General features: G+C 51.1%; 7 protein-coding genes across 7 annotated transcripts; 4 read left to right on the forward strand and 3 right to left on the reverse strand.

Moving 5' to 3' along the window:
• Nucleotides 1–1,409: 1,409 nt before the first annotated feature.
• COCVIDRAFT_96460 (hypothetical protein) lies at nucleotides 1,410–5,310 on the reverse strand (the record flags this gene model as incomplete). The annotated part of the gene is made up of 5 exons (XM_014702254.1): nucleotides 1,410–2,335; nucleotides 2,395–4,110; nucleotides 4,174–4,560; nucleotides 4,905–4,951; nucleotides 5,210–5,310. Coding segments are annotated over 5 exons (3,177 nt in total), but the record flags the coding sequence as incomplete, so codon positions are not given.
• A 151-nt stretch (nucleotides 5,311–5,461) lies between these two features.
• Nucleotides 5,462–7,573, forward strand: COCVIDRAFT_96366 (hypothetical protein; the record flags this gene model as incomplete). Its single annotated transcript, XM_014702255.1, has 1 exon — nucleotides 5,462–7,573. One exon carries the CDS (start codon nucleotides 5,462–5,464, stop codon nucleotides 7,571–7,573), a length of 2,112 nt encoding a protein of 703 aa, XP_014557741.1.
• Nucleotides 7,574–7,823: 250 nt separating this feature from the next.
• On the reverse strand, nucleotides 7,824–9,910 carry COCVIDRAFT_15061 (hypothetical protein; the record flags this gene model as incomplete). Its single annotated transcript, XM_014702200.1, has 3 exons — nucleotides 7,824–8,018; nucleotides 8,108–9,663; nucleotides 9,718–9,910. 3 exons carry the CDS (start codon nucleotides 9,908–9,910, stop codon nucleotides 7,824–7,826), a joined length of 1,944 nt encoding a protein of 647 aa, XP_014557686.1.
• A 494-nt stretch (nucleotides 9,911–10,404) lies between these two features.
• Nucleotides 10,405–10,566, reverse strand: COCVIDRAFT_96226 (hypothetical protein; the record flags this gene model as incomplete). The annotated part of the gene is made up of 1 exon (XM_014702256.1): nucleotides 10,405–10,566. A coding segment is annotated over one exon (162 nt), but the record flags the coding sequence as incomplete, so codon positions are not given.
• A 523-nt stretch (nucleotides 10,567–11,089) lies between these two features.
• Nucleotides 11,090–12,240, forward strand: COCVIDRAFT_36816 (hypothetical protein; the record flags this gene model as incomplete). Its single annotated transcript, XM_014702257.1, has 2 exons — nucleotides 11,090–11,200; nucleotides 11,251–12,240. 2 exons carry the CDS (start codon nucleotides 11,090–11,092, stop codon nucleotides 12,238–12,240), a joined length of 1,101 nt encoding a protein of 366 aa, XP_014557743.1.
• A 910-nt stretch (nucleotides 12,241–13,150) lies between these two features.
• On the forward strand, nucleotides 13,151–14,803 carry COCVIDRAFT_96400 (hypothetical protein; the record flags this gene model as incomplete). Its single annotated transcript, XM_014702258.1, has 3 exons — nucleotides 13,151–13,208; nucleotides 13,479–14,302; nucleotides 14,357–14,803. 3 exons carry the CDS (start codon nucleotides 13,151–13,153, stop codon nucleotides 14,801–14,803), a joined length of 1,329 nt encoding a protein of 442 aa, XP_014557744.1.
• A 1,193-nt stretch (nucleotides 14,804–15,996) lies between these two features.
• Nucleotides 15,997–18,151, forward strand: COCVIDRAFT_36818 (hypothetical protein; the record flags this gene model as incomplete). Its single annotated transcript, XM_014702259.1, has 6 exons — nucleotides 15,997–16,102; nucleotides 16,174–16,369; nucleotides 16,453–16,659; nucleotides 16,760–16,958; nucleotides 17,021–17,390; nucleotides 17,448–18,151. 6 exons carry the CDS (start codon nucleotides 15,997–15,999, stop codon nucleotides 18,149–18,151), a joined length of 1,782 nt encoding a protein of 593 aa, XP_014557745.1.
• Nucleotides 18,152–18,426: the final 275 nt, after the last annotated feature.

Consider the following 18,426-nt stretch of genomic DNA (forward strand, 5'->3'; position numbering starts at 1 on the left):
AATCCACCAACCACCATCCAACGCGCCCGCATGGCCGTGAAATTAAACTTTTCCCCATACGCCTCTACCATGTCCCTACCATCTTTTCCTGCTCGTCTTGGCCCTGAAATTGGGGTAAAGGAACCTCAGCCCCCGCGCGCCTTGGCCTGCACCCGAAGCAAAGCCCAACCAGCAAAGGGATATCCAAATTCAGCCTAGGTACCAGGGCTATGGCGGCGTGGATCATGCATGTGCCGCAAAGCAAGACGGCAAACGAGTACCCAACGTGACCAATTCCCATGGTTTACCGCACGCACGGTGTCCTGAGGTACATTTGCTTTTCTCGCTTCCCGCCTCCCCTCGCCTCCCCTCGCCTGCGCAGGATGTTGTCACCTTTTTTGCCACCACTGCACGCATGCCTTCATATAGCATTTTTGGGCTCCGCCACCCTTGTGCCTGGAACAAGCAAAACGGCGTGTGGAAACTTAATGCATGCAGGATTTTTAACTTCTCCAGCTAGGGCTTACTCGCTGGTATGCATGAATGTTGGCTGTGTTTGCTGCAAAAGGCATAGTGTCAGGGCTGGTACGCTTCCGATTCGTCAGTCGTGAAAAGAGAGGGTGTAAGTGGGTACCGGTGGACGGCAGCAAAGGCCGGTGACCACGCAAGAGTTGCCATTGTAGGTTCTAGAACGAGTTGCACGTACGTGCGCACGGGAAGAGGCTTCTTGGACAATCTGACATGTGAGATGGCGATATCTTGAGGAGTTTGTGATACCAAATACCTAGAGTGTGGTAGAGATAGGAATTCAGTGATACGATCAGAGGTTACAGCGGCAAAGAGAACTCGACTGCTATGCATTCGTTGAAGAGAATTATTCTAGTTTCAATTTATATGCATTTTTAAAAAGACACTGAAGTTGTGTGCGTCCATGCAAAGGAAGCCTCACCCCTACGTAGAATTGAGAGCCTGCTGCCTCTTCTCTGATAGCCATTGCTGCTATGCAAGGAAGTGAAACGCAGGTGCAAACTTATTTTTCTTAATGTACAAAAGACGCCGTTTCTGTAGGACCCGATTATGATATGATCGGTCAAGCGGGAAGGAGGCTGAGGCTGAGGCTCAAAATAGACCTGCGACGAGGTGGTGTAAATCAAAGAAGAGGGTGAGTCGGCATTGGATCCACACTCATGTTTTGAAGACGGTCCTAGGTTCCTGTTTGCCGAAACCCCATTTGAATGCTCTGAAAGCGTGCTTTGTTGACATGTTCAATTCCGTTTCCGAATGCAGTGTCCGTCCTCACCCATCCTGGACAAGAAGAAACAAGCAAGCCACAACAATGTCCGACACTCGTAGTGGCGGTGTGACAGCTGTGGAAATCGTATGAGAAGAAGGATGCGCATGCAAGAGAATTCTCAACGGGTAGAGGAGTCTCAAACAACGCTATATCGACCAGTGGCGGTACGAGTCGTAGATGCATCTTCTGCCGCAATTGTACCTTCGCGCAGGAGGCGGGTGAGTTCCATCATAGCCTGTGTGACAATATTCTCCGTATCTCCCTCAACCAGGATGTACAGCTTGGGAAGATCATTCTCACCAGGCTGCTTGCCAGGTGGGTAAAAGTTACCCTTTGTCGTAATCGAGACACCAGTCTGATCGAGAATCTTGGCGACATTGGTTCGATTGGTGACGGCCCATCGAGCTTTCTGGGGGAAGTCGTTGATCTCAATAGTTGAATGGTAGAGACCAGCGTCAGGACCCTTGTTGTCGATGGGCTGGCCCGCGTGGATCATGCCCTTCTTGCTGAGCCTACCGTCGACCTTGGAGGCAGCGGCCATCGCCCGCTCCCTTGCACTCATCGGCTTGCCAGTCGCAGCAGCCTCGGGGCGCTCGGTCTTATTGACAACAATCTTGCTGTTGAGTAGCTTCATCCAGTGAGGTTGATCCTCGACTTCAGCAGCAGGTGTAGTTCCTTCAGCAGCCTTGACAGCGCCAGGACCAGTAACCTCGGGTTTCTTAACAATTGGCAGAATCTCTTCTTCTTCATCGCTGTCTTCAATACCTTCCAGCTTAAGCTGACGCTTCTCGCGCTTCTTCTCAAGAGCACGAGTTGCATCAAGTCGATCGAGACCTTTGCCACCGAAGCCGCCATAGTATTTTTCGGTACCTGCCTTGGCCTTCTCATGGAAGGTATCTGCCATTTCTTGAAGCTTTTCAGGGACTTCTGCTCCGCTCTCCTTTAGTGCTTTGACAACATGGATAGCGAAGCGCTCTTGACCGGGGTTCTCAATAAGAGTAATGGCAGTACCCTTGTTACCCGCACGACCAGTACGACCGCACCTATGAACGTAATCTTCCACTATCGAGTATGTTAGCAAATGGATACTACATATATGCAAGGACGAAGTTGGTACTTACAGTGAGTTGGGCAGTCAAAGTTCAAGACGAGTGCCAGACCGGGGACGTCAAGACCACGTGCTGCTACAGACGTGGCAATGAGAATAGAAAGAACACCCTGCTTGAAATCACTGATCGCTTCGTTTCGATCAGTCTGATCTTTAGCTCCGTGAATTGTGTTAACAGAGAAATACTTGGCCTTGTAGAGCTTGGACAATAAATCTTCCGCAGTTTCCTGCCGCTCCGTGAAAATCAATACTTGTGCATTTTCGTCCTCAGAGAAGAGCTGACCAAGATGCAAGAGCAACTTGTTGATCTTCTTCTCATAACTATTAGGAACAATGGATATGATCTGGGTAATCTCAGGGGCCACTTTGGATCTACCACCAATTGTCACTTCTGCTGGATTGTTCAGGGCTTTACGGGCCAATGCAACCATGTTCTTTGGCATGGTTGCTGAAAATAGCACAGTTTGACGGTCGGGGCGCACATTTGCAAGAATCTTCATGACTTGTGGTTCAAAACCCATGTCGAACATGCGATCAGCCTCATCAAGAACAACATAGGTAATGCGGCGGAAGGAGAGCACACGCCCCTGGTTTGCAGTCATCAAATCGATCAGGCGACCGGGTGTTCCACAGAGAATGTGTATGCCACCACGCTTAATCATAGCAATCTGGTCGGAGATGGGCTGTCCACCGTAAGCGCATTTGATAGTTATGCCAGAAGCTGAGAGGAACGGTTTGAGCTCATGGACAATCTGCAATGACAACTCTCGAGTGGGAGCAAGGATCAGTCCAATGGGACCGTCAGACGGCTTTAGTGGACGTTGATCAAGAATATGACGAATCATTGGTATACCGAACGCGAGTGTCTTTCCAGAACCAGTTTTTGCGACACCGATGAGGTCACGTCCAGAAAGAGAAATAGGAGCAGCTTGTGCCTGGATAGATGTGGGCTTCAGGTAGCCTACGCGAGTGAAGACGTCCATGGTTGCTTGCAGCAAGCCCATCTGGGCCCACTTAGTGACGGGACGAGGCACATCATCTGGCTTCACTTTGATGCCGTCAAGCTCATGACGGAGATCGGCAACTTCTTCTGGCGTCATCTGAGAAACCTCGAGCGGCTCAGTGTAAAAAGATTTTCGGAACGGCTCGTACTCAACTTTATCGTGGTCGACAGTGGCAACCTCCTTCTTCTTTTTCTTGGCAGCACGAAGTTCGAGAAGATCTTGCGCCTCAACAGAGGTCTCGACAGGTTCGAGCTCGTCGGCGAACATGGCCTGGCCCGAAGGTACACCGCGGCTGGGTTGTGGTTCGGTCAAGTCGGCCATGAAGGCATCGAGAGGATCGATTTCGTCTTCTTCGGCCCCTACAGTTTCGTCAACGTCCATTTTGTCGGCGGCGGGGACTTGGACGGCAGGTGCTTCTTCCATGGTAGCGTCTTGGTTGTTTTCGTTGGCGATATCCGCGCGACGCTTCTCGAGGCGAGCCTGGAGTTCCGCATTGTTCTCTTCGTCATCACTTCCAATGCCACTCATTGCAGCGTCATCGTCTTCGGCACCGTCAGCTTCGGGTTCAGGTTCGTCGTTCGCAGTAAATTCGGGGAGGGCTTGAAACTTGCGCTTGCGCGTTGGGCCTTCTTCGTCGAGGAAGGCTTTTCTCGAAGTTTCAGCCTCGGCTTCTGCAGCTGTCTTAGTCTTGAGACCGAAAGAGCCAATGTTGCCGTTGCCCTTTGCTGTTGACTGATCTGTATGAGTGAGCTCATGATTGCGTGAAGGAGGTATGGTGGAAGACATACTGCTAGCGGCTGTCACTGTCTTGCCAGCAGGCTTGGCCATGTCCAAGGGGCGGGCAGCAGCAGAAGCATCCAGCTTGAAGGTCGACTTCTCGGGCTGCTTCTGTTTAAGTTTCTCAGTAACGCTCTTCTGCGGAACTTTAGTCTTAGCGGTGTCAAGCTTGACCTCACTTGCTGGGGTCTGGGGAGGCGGCGTCGCAGCAGCAGCGGAGGGGGTTGCAGGCGCAGTGCCAGCTGGCGAGGCACCAGAGCCCTGTGTGTCTGTCTTTTCTTTGGTAAGACGCTCAGCATTGCGCTTCTTCCATTCGGCCAGCTTTGCCGCGCGTTCAGCGAGCTTGTCCTTGGCTTGTGTCTCGGGGTCCTTCTTCCTGTCGTCGCGCGGGGGAGCATCTAGTCGATCCCGTCTGTTATCTGGCGCTGGTGTGATTGAAGAGCGAGAGCCAGGCCGGCGTGAGTTAGAGCGCCTACGCCTGTCTCTGTCATCGTCGCGGTCCCGTCTGCTGCTGTAACGGTCTCCACGGTCTCGTGATCGGTCACGGCGGCGAGGGGGAGAGCGCGAGCGGCGGTAGTATGTGTCGCGGTCGCGGTCGCGGTCGCGGTCACGACGGTCCCGGCGGTCCCTATCATCTCTGAAGCGGCTCTCTCCACTGTAGCGGTCTCCCCGGCGGTCTCTATCTCTGTCTCTGGATCTGTCGCGCCGCGGGCTGTAGCGTCGACGATCTCGGTCGTCGTACCTTGAGGAATCAGCGTGGCGCGTCGCCATCTTAAGTCGGTGGTATTACTGTGTGCAATCAATGCAATGCAGTGTCACTCGTGCAGCAGTAGATGGTGGCGTCACTGAGACTGCGTGAGGTGAATGGTCGTCGAGATGTTTCCAAGTCCCAAAGTTGTACATGCCCCAAGCGTCCGTCTGCCTTGGCCGATGGAAGTGTGGCACGTGCGAGACGCTAAAGCCGAAATCTTGGGGCGCTAGGAATAATTTTTGGAAGGTTGCGACAGTTCACGGCAAAGGTGAAGCAAAGAACACTAAATCACCAACAAAATGCCTGTGAATCCGCGCAAGAGAAAGGTCGTCACTCGCCCGGCGCCTGAGCCCAGCGATTCAGAAGACGAATTAGGTGGCGGACTGCTTGAGGGTATCTTGTCGCATTCCGAAGACGACTCGGACGACAGCCAAGAAGAAGATGTCGAGACAGATGCGAGCAGCGTGATTGAGGGTCTTTCCGATGAAGATGCAGAAGATGAAGAGGAGGAAGAGGAGAACAGTGATGAAGAGCAAATTCGTGAGGAAATGCGCAACCTCAACACCTCTGACGGGCCTTTGCGAAAGAAGAAGGGATTACCGACCCATGAGATGGACCTCGATACTGGCGCAAGCGCGGAGCTAGACGACGACGAAAACCTCAAGCCCAATTACACTGTGACAACAGACGCACACGGCAACACCCGCTACCTGTACAAAGAGATTGACCCAATCTACGAGTCGGACGACTCCGACGCCGAAGCTACAAACACAATTGGCAACATTGACCTCAAGTATTACGATGAATATCCCCACATCGGCTATGACATCAACGGCAAGAAGATCATGCGTCCGGCCAAGGGAGAGGCATTGGATGCGCTTTTGGACAGCATTGACATACCCAAGGGCTGGACAGGTCTGACGGATCCCGAGACAGGAAAACCGCTGAACCTATCGGAAGAGGAGCTGGACGTGCTCAAGAGACTCACAAGGAATGAAGTTGTCGAGGACGGCTATGACCCATACCCAGAGATGGTCGCCTACTTCTCCGGCAAGCAGGAGATTATGCCACTGAGCGCTGCGCCCGAGCCCAAGCGGCGATTCATTCCTTCTAAGCACGAAGCCAAGCGTGTCATGAAGCTTGTCAAGGCCATCAAAGAGGGTCGCATCAAGCCCTACAAGCCGCCGCAAGAAGAGGAAGAAGAGCAGGATGAATTCACCTTTGACGTTTGGGCCGACGAGAAGCCCCGGCCAGATAACACAATGCACATTCCCGCTCCCAAGCTGCCACCGCCAGGTTACGAAGCGAGCTACCACCCACCACCCGAGTACCTACCAGACAAGGATGAGGAAAAGGCTTGGTTGGAGGCAGACGAGGAGGACCGGGAGAGGGAATTCTTGCCCAAGAACTACGATGCGCTACGCAAAGTTCCAGGCTACGAGACATTTGTCAAGGAACGATTCGAGCGAAGTCTGGATCTCTACTTGGCTCCTCGTGTGCGAAGAAACCGACTCAATATCGACCCGGAATCCCTACTGCCCAAGCTACCGAACCCCGAGGAACTCAAGCCTTTCCCTACAACTTGTGCTGCAGTTTTCCGTGGACAGGAAGGGCGCGTACGCTGCGTCTCTGTTGATCCACACGGCATCTTTGTTGCTAGCGGAGGCGACGACGGTTACATTCGAATCTGGGAAATCCTGACCGGCCGACAAGTCTGGAATGCTAAGCTCTCAGACGAAGAGGCTGTCGACGCCGTACAATGGAGGCCCACCAAAGACGCATCTATCGTCGCAGCTGCCTGTGGCGAGAACGTCTTCCTTATCGTACCCTTTACCCTTCTCTCCCCCGATATCGAACAAGCCAGCCGCGACGTCCTCGACGCGGGCTGGGGCTACGCCGCCACAAAAGGCACCACAACACCCAAAGGCGAAGACGCGCCTAAACAACCCCCAGGAAAATGGAGCCGTCCAGGTACACGCCTCGAATCCAAGGGTGTCCTCCTCCAAGTTCAAGTCCGCTCCGCCATCAAAGTCCTAAACTGGCACCGCAAAGGCGAATACTTCACCACCGTCTCCCCCCGCGGCCAATCCACCGCAATCGCCATCCACGCAATCTCTAAGCACCTTACTCAACTCCCCTTCCGCCGCCTCAAAGGTCTAGCCCAAACAGCACAGTTCCACCCGTCTAAAGCAATCTTCTTCGCAGCAACCCGCAACACGATCCGCGCCTACGACCTCGCCAAACAGGAACTCGTTAAGATACTGCAACCCGGCGCGAAATGGATTTCCAACATCGATGTCCACCCGGGAGGCGACAATCTGATTGTTAGTTCGTACGACAAGCGTGTCCTCTGGATGGACATGGATCTCTCGACTAAACCGTACAAGACGATGCGGTTCCACAAGGAGGCTGTGCGCTCGGTCAAGTTTCATCAGGGTGGTCTGCCGCTGTTTGCTGATACTTCGGATGATGGCACGATTCAGGTTTTCCATGGCAAGGTTGTGGGTGATTTGATGGAGAACGCGACGATTGTGCCGTTGAAGGTGCTCAAGGGGCACAAGGTGAAGAGTAAGCTGGGTGTTATGGCGTTGGATTGGCATCCCAAGGAGCCGTGGTGTGTTTCTGCGGGTGCGGATGGAACGCTGAGGTTGTGGTGTTAAGATGTTTGTATGTCCTTTTTTTTCTTCTTTCTTATCGACTCGACTGTATGGGTCGAGCGTGAGATATCGTAGCATTTCGCAAGGCGTTTTAGAGAAAATATAAAAGGACGGGATGAATAAATTCTTTGAATAGTATGATCCACTCGTGCAGACGAATCATGGCTTTTGGCAATTAACAATGCCTTTTTGCTCCGATCATACAACGTACCCCAGAACGACGCAGAAGACATATTTTCCTCTACAAATCCAACTACAGCTTCCGACTCCTAACCAGTCCACTCTTGATACCCGTAAGCTCACCCCCATAACTAGCGCTTCCCTTGGCCGCAGCACTCTTATCAAACACCTGCTTCATACTCTTGAGCTTCTTCTGCTTCTCCTTGTACTTTTCCTTCTTCTTTACACGCGGATTGCGTACGCTCTTCTTGCGATGGGGTGTTAATCCCTGTTTCAAACATGTTAGCATTTGTACCACCCCAAAACTAGCATATATATACGGGTACATAGCAAAAGCTGCATAAGGGGTAAACATACCTTATTCTTCTGAATCTGATAAGAAATCTGACGCCGTCCATCATCCCCGATAATCTCCTCTTCAATGACTTGAGCACCTTGTTGCTTAGCAAGGGCATACGCTTCTGCGCGCTCAAGTTTCGCTTGCTTTTTGTCGTTGGAACGGGCGGCGACCATGTCGTAGTAACCGTCTTCGTCTTCATAGTCGTCACGACGGGTACCGGGAGCTTCATCCGCAGAAGATGCACCATCGTCGTCGCCGAGTGCCACGCCTGGTCCAGCGTCCTTGTGCTGGCCGCGTTTCTCAGCTTCGGCTTGCAGACGAGCTTGTCGGTCCTTGAGGCGTTCGCGGTGGGGGACGTCGGCGTCGCCGCCGTAGTCCTTGCCTGCGGCATCTCGTTTGTTGGCTTTTTGAGCGATTTGAGAGGTGTAGAAGCGGAGGGAGCGCTTCTTCTTCGCCTTTTCGGCTGCTTCGTGGGCGGTGAGGGCTGTCTCTTCGCCAAAGTCTGAGTCGTCGGCGTTGAGAAGGTTGAGCTTGGGTTGTGCGATCTTCTTCTTCCGCGCTGCTTTCTTGAGAGCAGCCTTGTCTGCAAGCATATCGAGCGACGCGAGATCTTGCTCAGTCTTGGCCAATTTCGCTGCACGTCGTGCTGCTGCTTCTGCCTGCGCAATCTCTGCCGCTCTTTGCGCCTTGGTCTTCTTCTGCTTCGTGGGTTTCTTGACAGCCAGATCGGCGTTGTCACTCTCTGCAAAGCTTGCCTCATCCTCAGAAGTGTCGTCACCATCTTCAGTCTCAACCATGGGATCAGCGATTGGCAGGCTCTCTACCCTTGTCCACATCTTCTGGCACTTGAGCAAGCTCTCCATAACCGGGTGCTCATGTAACTCGACAGGGTCCAGCGCGATGGCTGGAGTTGCGTCATCTGTAGCGGTGGAACCAAGAACAGCAAAGTACATAGCCATTGCAGCGAGGTAAGCCGCGCATGCACGGTACTTTGTTATGACCGTGGGTGTAGGAACCAATCTGTTATTCTTTGCCGCCTGCGCCTTCAGTACCCTCTCAGCGGCATTAGCAGCAGCGGCCAATTCCTCATGCAGGGGTTGTAGTCGCAAATACTCCTTGGAAATGTGCTCAAACTCGGGATATCGTGTCCGCATAATTTTCATCTTTTCCTCCTGTGACATGGCATCTGTGATTTGAAGTTGAGGAAGAACCTCAGTAACCACTGCTGCGCCTTCAGCATTCTCTTCACTATCCTCTCCAAGCCACTCATCTTGGTCGAAGCCAAAATCAGCTTCGGTCATGCTCTGTAGCTGCTTCTTTTGTATGCGTCTGGCCTCTGCCTCTTCGTCTAGGGCGTCTTGCTCAGTCTCGATAGCGTCAGCATCGTAGTAGTCCTTTTTCGAGGCGCCCCATGCTCCGAGTTCTTCATCTTCGTCTTCTTCGTCTGCTGGCTTGCGCTTTCCTGACGTTTCGTCGTCTGAGCCATCGCTAATGTCGTCGTCGAAATCGTCTTCGTCATCGTCGTCGCTTCCAGCGTCGAGAATCTCTTCATCTGAGGGCTGAAGAAATTTATCTGGACATAATGTCAGCCAGTATTCGTAGAAATTCCCATTATCTCCAAACAAACCTTCTTCCTGATATCTCCGCATCTTCTTGGCGGCAGGTCCCTCGTCAAGCAGCACCTTGTCGCGGTTCATGTGAAACTCGTCCTCGGAATCAGCGACATCTTCAAAGGTGTTGATCCTCATTCGGGAATCCTCTTCTTTTGGCGCCTTGGATGCGCCCAATGCGCCACCGCCCGCCTTTCTCTTCTTAGCCATAATTGCGCCGTTTCGCTGTGTTGTGGCGATACTCGTCAGTCGTTGTCGCAGTCGTCTTTGTCGCGCGCCCAACTTTTTTTCCGAGCAAAGTCTTGGCATTTCCGCGGGCAATCGAGAGCGACCCACTTCGGTGCCGAGCAGCCAGCCACGATTCGGTCAAGCGCATCTGCAAGGATCCCATTTCGTGGCCCACTCTCCATTCGTCAACACCGTTTGCAAAGATCAATAGTGGAGAAATGTCAGTCACATCTGGACTGTCAAAAGGCACTGTGTACATTACAGTGTACTTACAGGCGACCTGTTTCAAAAGTGGGAAGCGCACACCTACTTTAGATGCATTACCAAGCACAAGCACATGATGAATGCGTTCACATACTACATGCTACCCCTTGGCTTCCCTACTAACACGTCTTCTGAGAAAGGTTGGAGCAGCAGAAACCCCTCCTACTGAGTCTTCAAGATCCCATTGTCGCTGCATTGGCCATCAAGCGCACTCAGATCTTCGTATACAAACCGAACCTCACCCAATTCCCCCACAGCTCTAATGTGTCGCCCAAGCATGGGTATTTATATTCTGACTGTTTCATCTCGGTTGCATGGTTCACAATAGTATTCCCACAATTGCAAGGATTACCATCTACCAAAATCAAGTGTTTGAATCCAAGAGACTCTCATTGTGTGCATTGTGAAGACCTCCGGTATTGAATGTAAGCCGCGTTACTAGAGTAGCTGATCGTTTCCATCATGAATAGCATGGTCCAAAGGTAGAAGAAATTTGAATAATGATCAGAAGCAGCAAGTAGAAGTCTTCCCAAATACAACACTCCACATCATCTATAATTTCCCCCAAAACCATCCGGTTTTCACATATAGCAACTGCAATTGTCTTTTCACAATTAGAGATGAAGTGCTTCTTAACACTTTCTGCAACGCCTTCCTACACCGCCATAGTGCACTATGTACCATGGGTGCTGGCGCAACGCCCCACGCTGCCCCACCAAAGCAATCTAACCACTCACAAGTTGCTAGGGTCCCTTTCTCACCACCAAGGTGCATGGTGCGATAATCACACAACACAGAAGCATGTCAGGCTCAATGATTACTACACCGTAAGCATCGTCAAGCGCCACTTGTTTCGTGTTAGTTAAATCCTCCGAGGGACCCCGCCGCAGGCCCCTCATGTTTCAATCCCTTGTTGGAGCTGCCCTCGTGCTCATCATCGGGCTGGTGAGCTTTGGCATCATGGGCTTCAGCTTCTCCATGAGCAATCATTTCCCCGTAGATGGCAAGGTAAGTCTATTGGAATATTGTTTCACACGTGTAATGCTTATATTTCGTAGACGGTCCTCCTTACCGGCTCATCGCAGGGCATGGGCAGTGAGGCTGCCTGTCTCCTTGCTGCCCGGGGAGCCAATCTTATACTGGTCGCACGCACGGCAAAAAACCTCGAAGCCGCTGTCCAACGCGCAAAGGCGTGCGCAAAGAACCCTTCCACCCAGCGATTTACGTACATTGCGGCCGACGTAACTTCCGAGTCTGAGAACGCACGTATCCTCAAGGAAGCAACAGTTTGGAATAATGGCCGCATGCCCGAGGTTGTCTGGTGCATTGCTGGATCCTCAACCCCCGGACTGTTCATCGAGACGAGCACAGACACACTGAGAAAACAGATGGAGCTGAACTACTTCGCGACAGCATATATGGCACAAAAGGCGCTACAAGCTTGGCTGTATCCCGAGGTGCCGTATAGCCCACAAGGGAAAAACGTTACCCCGGAAGCACCACGGAAGTTCATCATGACATCGTCCTCACTCGCCTTCATAAATATTGCAGGCTACTCGCCCTACTCCCCAGCAAAGGCTGCCCTCCGCAACCTCGCTGATGGACTTCGTTCAGAGGTCCAAATCTACAACTCAGCGCGCCATTCCAATGTCAACACAGGCACCACACCCGCGCCGTTCGACGTAGACATTCATATTGTGTTTCCAGGTAGCATACTATCCCCAGGGTTTGAGAACGAGAACAAGACGAAGCATGCCGTCAGCTTTGAGCTGGAGGCTGCCGATCCCAAGCAAACCGAGCTACAGGCAGCAACCAGCTGCGTCAAAGGTCTAGAAAGCGGAAACTTCATGACACCGACAAATTATCTGGTACACCTGATGCGCTGGGGTAGCTTGTCTGGTAGTCAGAAGAACAACTGGGTCATCGATGTGATAGGAGCGATTGTAGCAGCGGTTGCCTGGTTGTTTATAGCACCAGATTTGAACAAGACGGTCAGGGGCTGGGGAAAGAAGAATGGGATGCCGGCGTATAGGCCAAACGCGCAGTAAGACGCGTTTGCTTGAATACCATCTCACGACAATGCGAGCATCATGAATCTTGGTATCGCATATCTTATACCACTCTCAGAATATGAACTATGATTAGCCAATGTCCTAATTTCCATCGTAATATATTTGCGGGTGATGTTAGACACTCTCTGTTTTCACTCTCATTGGTTGTCTTGTGGAAAATTACACGCCGTGTTCACATGTACTTATTCTTGTAGAAATACACGTCGCTATGTCATGTGAATAGTGGCTACTACTCGGCTGAACTTGCTCTATTACAACAGCCACTTGATTTTTGTATAGTCTTAGTATTCTATCATAGATTGCGATTGCGATTGCTATGCCGACTGGTTTGGAGAAGTAGGCACAGGTCACTACCACTATTTCCTTTGGATAAGGAGGTGAGGTGCTCGGATGCTCAGTTGAAAGTATTGACATTTGATTTGCTCATTCCATGACACTATTCCACTATGACGTAAATATATCAGCCGCAGCTGAATCCTACAGGTCACGAATTACTTATGTATTGTGCAAGACACTGCGAGGTTGGCGAATGAGACCCACTAGCCAAAACTGCCCCATTGCTCGTCGACTTCAACCGTTGCACTGTCCTTCGCAGATCAGAGCAACTTCTACCACCGGGCTTAGATTATGGGTGAGATGGATCAGCTTGAAGCTGTTTCATATCTTCCTACAGATGTTCAGTTGATGGTGTTGGATTATGTATGCCTACCCCGCACCAGCAAAAGCACCTACTAGCCCCTGATGTGCAACAGAACATCACTGACGCCGGCAGTTTAGCTCAACCTCTACCCAGATCTTTTAGCACTCTGCTTAACATCAGGGTCATGGAATCTTGTTGCGACAAAGGCTTTGTACCGGAACATTGTGCTAGACATTCGCACCCGCAATGGTCAGCTCTCACTGTTCCGTCAATGCCTGGAAGTTGGCGCATCCAGGCACTTGCAGTACGCGCAAAAACTAAGTCTACTTGATGTTCCAATATTTGAATGCAACAGGATTTTGCGCAACAAAGCGCCGTGGATCCATGGCGAGAGAGACACATTGTTATTGCAGATTTTGCAATCGTTTCCTTCGAACAAATTGACCACGTTCCGGTTAGCTTCCCCATTTTCACCGGCACGGTTTCAATCACGCGCTGCCAGCGTTGAGTGCCTACACGGAGGATTCTTTTGGCTAATTCGATATCCCCAGTTATCTTTCTCAAATCGATCTAGACCCATCTATCATCAACCTTTTACAAAAGCAGCAACAGTCGATTGTCGATTTCGAGCTATCGCATGGTAACTTCCAGCAGCTTGTAACTCCCATGACCAGGCGTGTAACAGCCGGAGTCTCTGGAGATGCGCAACAAACATTTGGTCTTGTAGAACTTGCTCAGAAATTACTTCGACTGGAAAAGTTCGCCCTCTTGCTGAAGAACGTTAACGTTTTTTTGCTCGAGGACTACTGGAGCAGGTGCTCCTACAGCACCTTGTTCCCGAACAAGCAGATTGTCTCCCGCGAATTGATGTTCGATGGCTATTTACCCGGAGGGTTTGTTTCTGCCATACCTCACATGTTCAATCTCTCCCACTTAACTAGACTTTCTCTCTACACGGACAATTTCTGGTACTGGAAGCCGCTTTTCAGCTCCCCAGAGCTACGAAACCTGACACATTTCGACTTTCACTCTCCAGACAGTTTTGACCATGAAAAGAGTATGGATTTTCAAGATTTGTTTACGCGGAATCAAAATCTCCGGCATTTGAATCTTCATATGCGGCTATTGAAAACAGTGTCGTTGGAGCCACTGCTTGCAGATGATGGGTCGACTCTTGCTTCGTATATCTCGTCGCTATGTCCCAGGCTAAAGTCTCTCTCGCTCTTCGACTTATGGTCAGTGGAAAAGAGGGCTTCCTATTTTCCTTCCATGGCATCGCTGGATGCGATTTGCGATGAGCTTGGTGCTTTGGAGCAATTTGGGTTGCGTGTCGCGGAAATAGGGGGGTGTCTCCTGGCCAATGGGCACGACAGACAGAAATATGTCCTTGGACAGCTCGTAAGTCTTAGCCATGTGTGATTTTACTATGCAAATATTAATTATTAGTGCTAGAAACCAATTGGCAAGCTCAAAAACTTGAAAATGCTGCATCTCTACCAGGATCGTATTCGAATCATCGATCCCGACCAACCGAGAAACGTAGCAGCCGAGACCCAGCAGCTCGCTGCAGTGCTCTTTCAATGGGCGCATGATTTGTGTCCTGACCTCGAAGTCCTCATCTGGGGTCGTTTTACCGAAACGCTCGACAACGATGTATATTCCCTTCTCGAGGACGAGTTGGAAACAGAGGGAAGTCTTGCTAACAACGTAAACGTTGAACGCGTACCACAACAGTACTATGTAAAGCAAGTCACACGAGTCCGAAGGGGAGCTCCGAATATCACTGCTATTCCGTTCTCGCGACGTCGGATCCAAAATGAGTTCCCGGACCTGGATTTGCTGGCTTGCGATACCAGCGTTGGCACGCTGGATCGCATGGCAAGAGATATTGTGTACTAGGCACGAAATAGACGGGCGAATTGCGGAAGAAATATAAAGAGAAGCGGACATGTAGGCCGTATGTGTATAGCGTACGTAGGAACTTGGTGGCAGTGCTTCGGAGCGCCGGCTTCCCGGACGGCTAGTATGGAGGATCGACGCGCCACTTGGTGTGCCATTTCCATGGTTTGGCGCGATACTAGTAGTTTTAACAAGATTGACGAAGGAGTATGTACGAGTAGTGGAATGTTATGGCCCCTATTTCTGTTAGTTTTCTGGTGTGCCGTTGCGGCTACATGTCGATACATGGTTGTGGCGCAAAACAGTTTCTCGATTTGAATCTGGATGATGGCTGATGGCTACATTTGGGGGTTCACTTAAATTGAAACTTGTGGCATCGCTAAAGGCATCAAGATGGGTGATGGTTAATTCCTTGCAATTCCTATTGAAGATTTGGATAAAGGTGACTCCCAGTACAGAGGTGCATATGCAGCTGCGTGCTTATTTACTATAAAAGCTTCTAATATAGTTATGCTATAAGTGGTTGGCCTGAGTAATAAATTTTTCCCAAAGACTACTAGACATCCCGGTATACTGCTCTACAACATGTATCTCAGACCCACCCTGAACTAATCGAACATCTAGATCCAACACTACACCACAAACCCCACACCATGATCACTTCGCCACACAGGGGAAACCACACACACTTGATCCGGGCCACTAGAACAAGATACGCCTTCCTGAACCGTCGCAGTTGTGGCGCGAAGCGAAGCTTCGCCCCCGTGTCTTGCATGTGAAGTGATTGGACCCTGATATTAACCGGGTGAAAAGGAGTACGCCGCCAAGCCAAACCTCGCCTTCGCCATGTCTCTATCCTAACGGGCTCGGTAGTTGGAGTCTTGTTCTGATCCCCACCGAGAAGATCCCCAGATACAAACGAAATCTCTACAGAGCTTTTTACTCGCTCGCTCGTACATGCTCAGCGGCACATGGTGAAAAGATCGGGTTGAGAATCTCAACATGACATTTGAAGGCAATGAAGACATGCAGTTAAGGCGCCCAGCACGCCTGCAGAATCCATTAACCTGTACTAAACGCGGTAGAATGCACTAGGGCCTTAGACCAAGCATAGTCTGAGCATTCCGCGGGAAATACAGATAAATGTCTGAATCCTCGAAAAAAGGTCGCTCAAGTCGCTCTGCGTAGTCAAGATGCCTCGCTTCTCCCTACTCGCAGCATTGCTAATAGCAAGCACCAGCGCGCAAGCTGCAAAATGGATTGGTGAAGTGAAGAAAGTTGGGGGCGTAGAGTACCAATGTAAGTTTCCCTTCTTTACCTTCCTAAACAGATAGAAGAATTAGAATAAAAGAACTGATTGTACGCTACAGGCAAATGCTACTCAGACAACTCCTGCTGGCCCACAACCACCGACTGGACCGCTCTCAACAAGACCGTGTCCGGCGCCTTGCAAATCGCCATCCCCCCAGGCGCACCATGCTACCAATCCTTCGGCAACGAAACCAGCGCCTACGACGCCGCCAAATGCGCCGAGACAAAGGAGAAATGGGGTGATGAACAGTGGCTGTAAGCATCTATCTTCCTTCCCCCTCCTTCCCCTTCCTTTCAAAAAAGAGAAAGAACATTCGTACTGACAGAAATCTCCATAGAACCGACCACCCCATCGCCGCCCTCTGGCCCTTGAAGACAAACAACACCTGCCTTCCCGACAACGCAGCAACAGGAACTTGCACCCGCGGCTTCTACGGCCGCTACGTTATCCTCGCCACCACAAAAGAGCACATCAAAGCCGGTGTTGATTTTGCGCGAAAGAAGAATTTGAGATTGATTATAAGGAATACGGGGCATGATTTCATGTAAGTATTCACCCTCCCCTCACATTCTGTGTATGGATGTTTTTTTTCTTTTCAGAAGTATGGTGGGGGTTTTTTTTGGGTTTGCTGATGATGAGGATAGGGGACGATCGACGGGGTACGGAGCCCTGATTATCAATACGCATGGATTCAAGGATGTGGCGTTTATCAAGAAGTATACTGGACCCGGGGATTGGAGTGGCGGTGCGGCGGTTGTGGGGGCGGGGGTGCAAGGGAGGGAGTTGTATCGGAAGTGCTTTGCGCAGCATCCCAAGGTGGTTATCGTTGGGGGAGAGTGTCCGGTATGTTATTTTCTTGGTTTTCTTTTATCGGTTTATTGAAATTTTGTGCTGACGCTGCGAAGACTGTAGGCTGGGCTGGTGGATACATCCAGGGAGGTGGACATGGTCCTCTGACGGGACTGTATGGTATGGGCGCTGACAATGTGCTCTCGTTCGACGCTATTACTGCTGCTGGCACGTATGTGACTGCCAATGCCAAGGAGAACTCCGACCTATTCTGGGCTCTCAAGGGCGGCGGTCCTAGTACTTTTGCTGTGGTGGTGAGCATCACTGTCAAGACCTTTCCAGAGATACCGACGGCTGCCACGATTCTCAACATCAACTCTACGCACACCAACGACACTGAGCTGTTTGCCAAGGGTGTTCGGATTTTCCACAATTTGGCCAATCACTACAGTGATAATCAGATGTTTGTGTACTTTGAGATTGGACGTAAGTTTGTATTTCGGCAAAGATTTCGGTTCTGCATACTGACTGTTGGACATGTAGCTGGTCCTGGCCGTCTACACATTGCCCCTTTTGTCGGCCCCAACATGGACGAAGCAAAGCTGGCCAAGGTCCTATCACCACTATACAAGCAACTGGATGCAGCCAAGGTGCCTTATGACGCATATACCAGGGAATTCCCAACTTTCTTCGAAATGTACATAGACATGTTCGAGGATGAGCCGCCGAACCAGCAGTCTATTGTCGGAGGCCGTCTCTTCACACAAAGCGATATTGCCAACCATGGCGATGAGATTGTCGACGCGCTCATCTACGCAGCAATGCCAGAACCCACCCAGCTGGGCTTCGATGTCGGTCACATTGTTAACCCTGGACGCGCGAATCCCAAGGTAGACAACGCCATCCACCCAGCCTGGCGCAATGCGAGCAGCTTCGTCATTACCAATGTGATTATGCAGGGTACAGAATCATGGGATGTCAAGATGGAGCGCGAGCACTTCAACACGCATGTGGTGGGCCAGAAACTGAGAGATGTTTCACCTAACGGAGCCAGCTATGTCAACGAGGGCGATCTCAATGAGCCCAACTGGCAAGAGGCATACTGGGGAGCCAACTACCCAAGACTGTTGAAAATTCGCCAGAAATGGGACCCCGAGGGCGTCTTCTTTACTGAGACTACGCCTGGCACAGAGAAGTGGAGTGTGCTGGATTATGGGACGAAGCTGTGCAAGAAGGCTGGCAAGTAAGGGCTGTAGATAGACAAGGCTGATTTACATGAACACATGAGTCCATATATGGCGTCTAGACCAGGCTTCTTTGGGGTATTGCATGGTCGCACCAAAGCCACGCAGCTGCAGGCATGGGATCGACGGCGTATGTTGATGTAATGTGATGCAACGTGGGGGTGGTGAGGGAGTGCGACGAGGACGGGAGCGATGACGAAAGAGTCGCGTTCCTCGCTAATCGATACTGGGCTAGCAGCGTCTTCACCTTCACAAGCCAATGGCCCTGGTGGTGCCAG

Source organism: Bipolaris victoriae, assembly GCF_000527765.1.
Source record: "Bipolaris victoriae FI3 unplaced genomic scaffold scaffold_32, whole genome shotgun sequence".
NCBI lineage: Eukaryota > Fungi > Ascomycota > Dothideomycetes > Pleosporales > Pleosporaceae > Bipolaris > Bipolaris victoriae.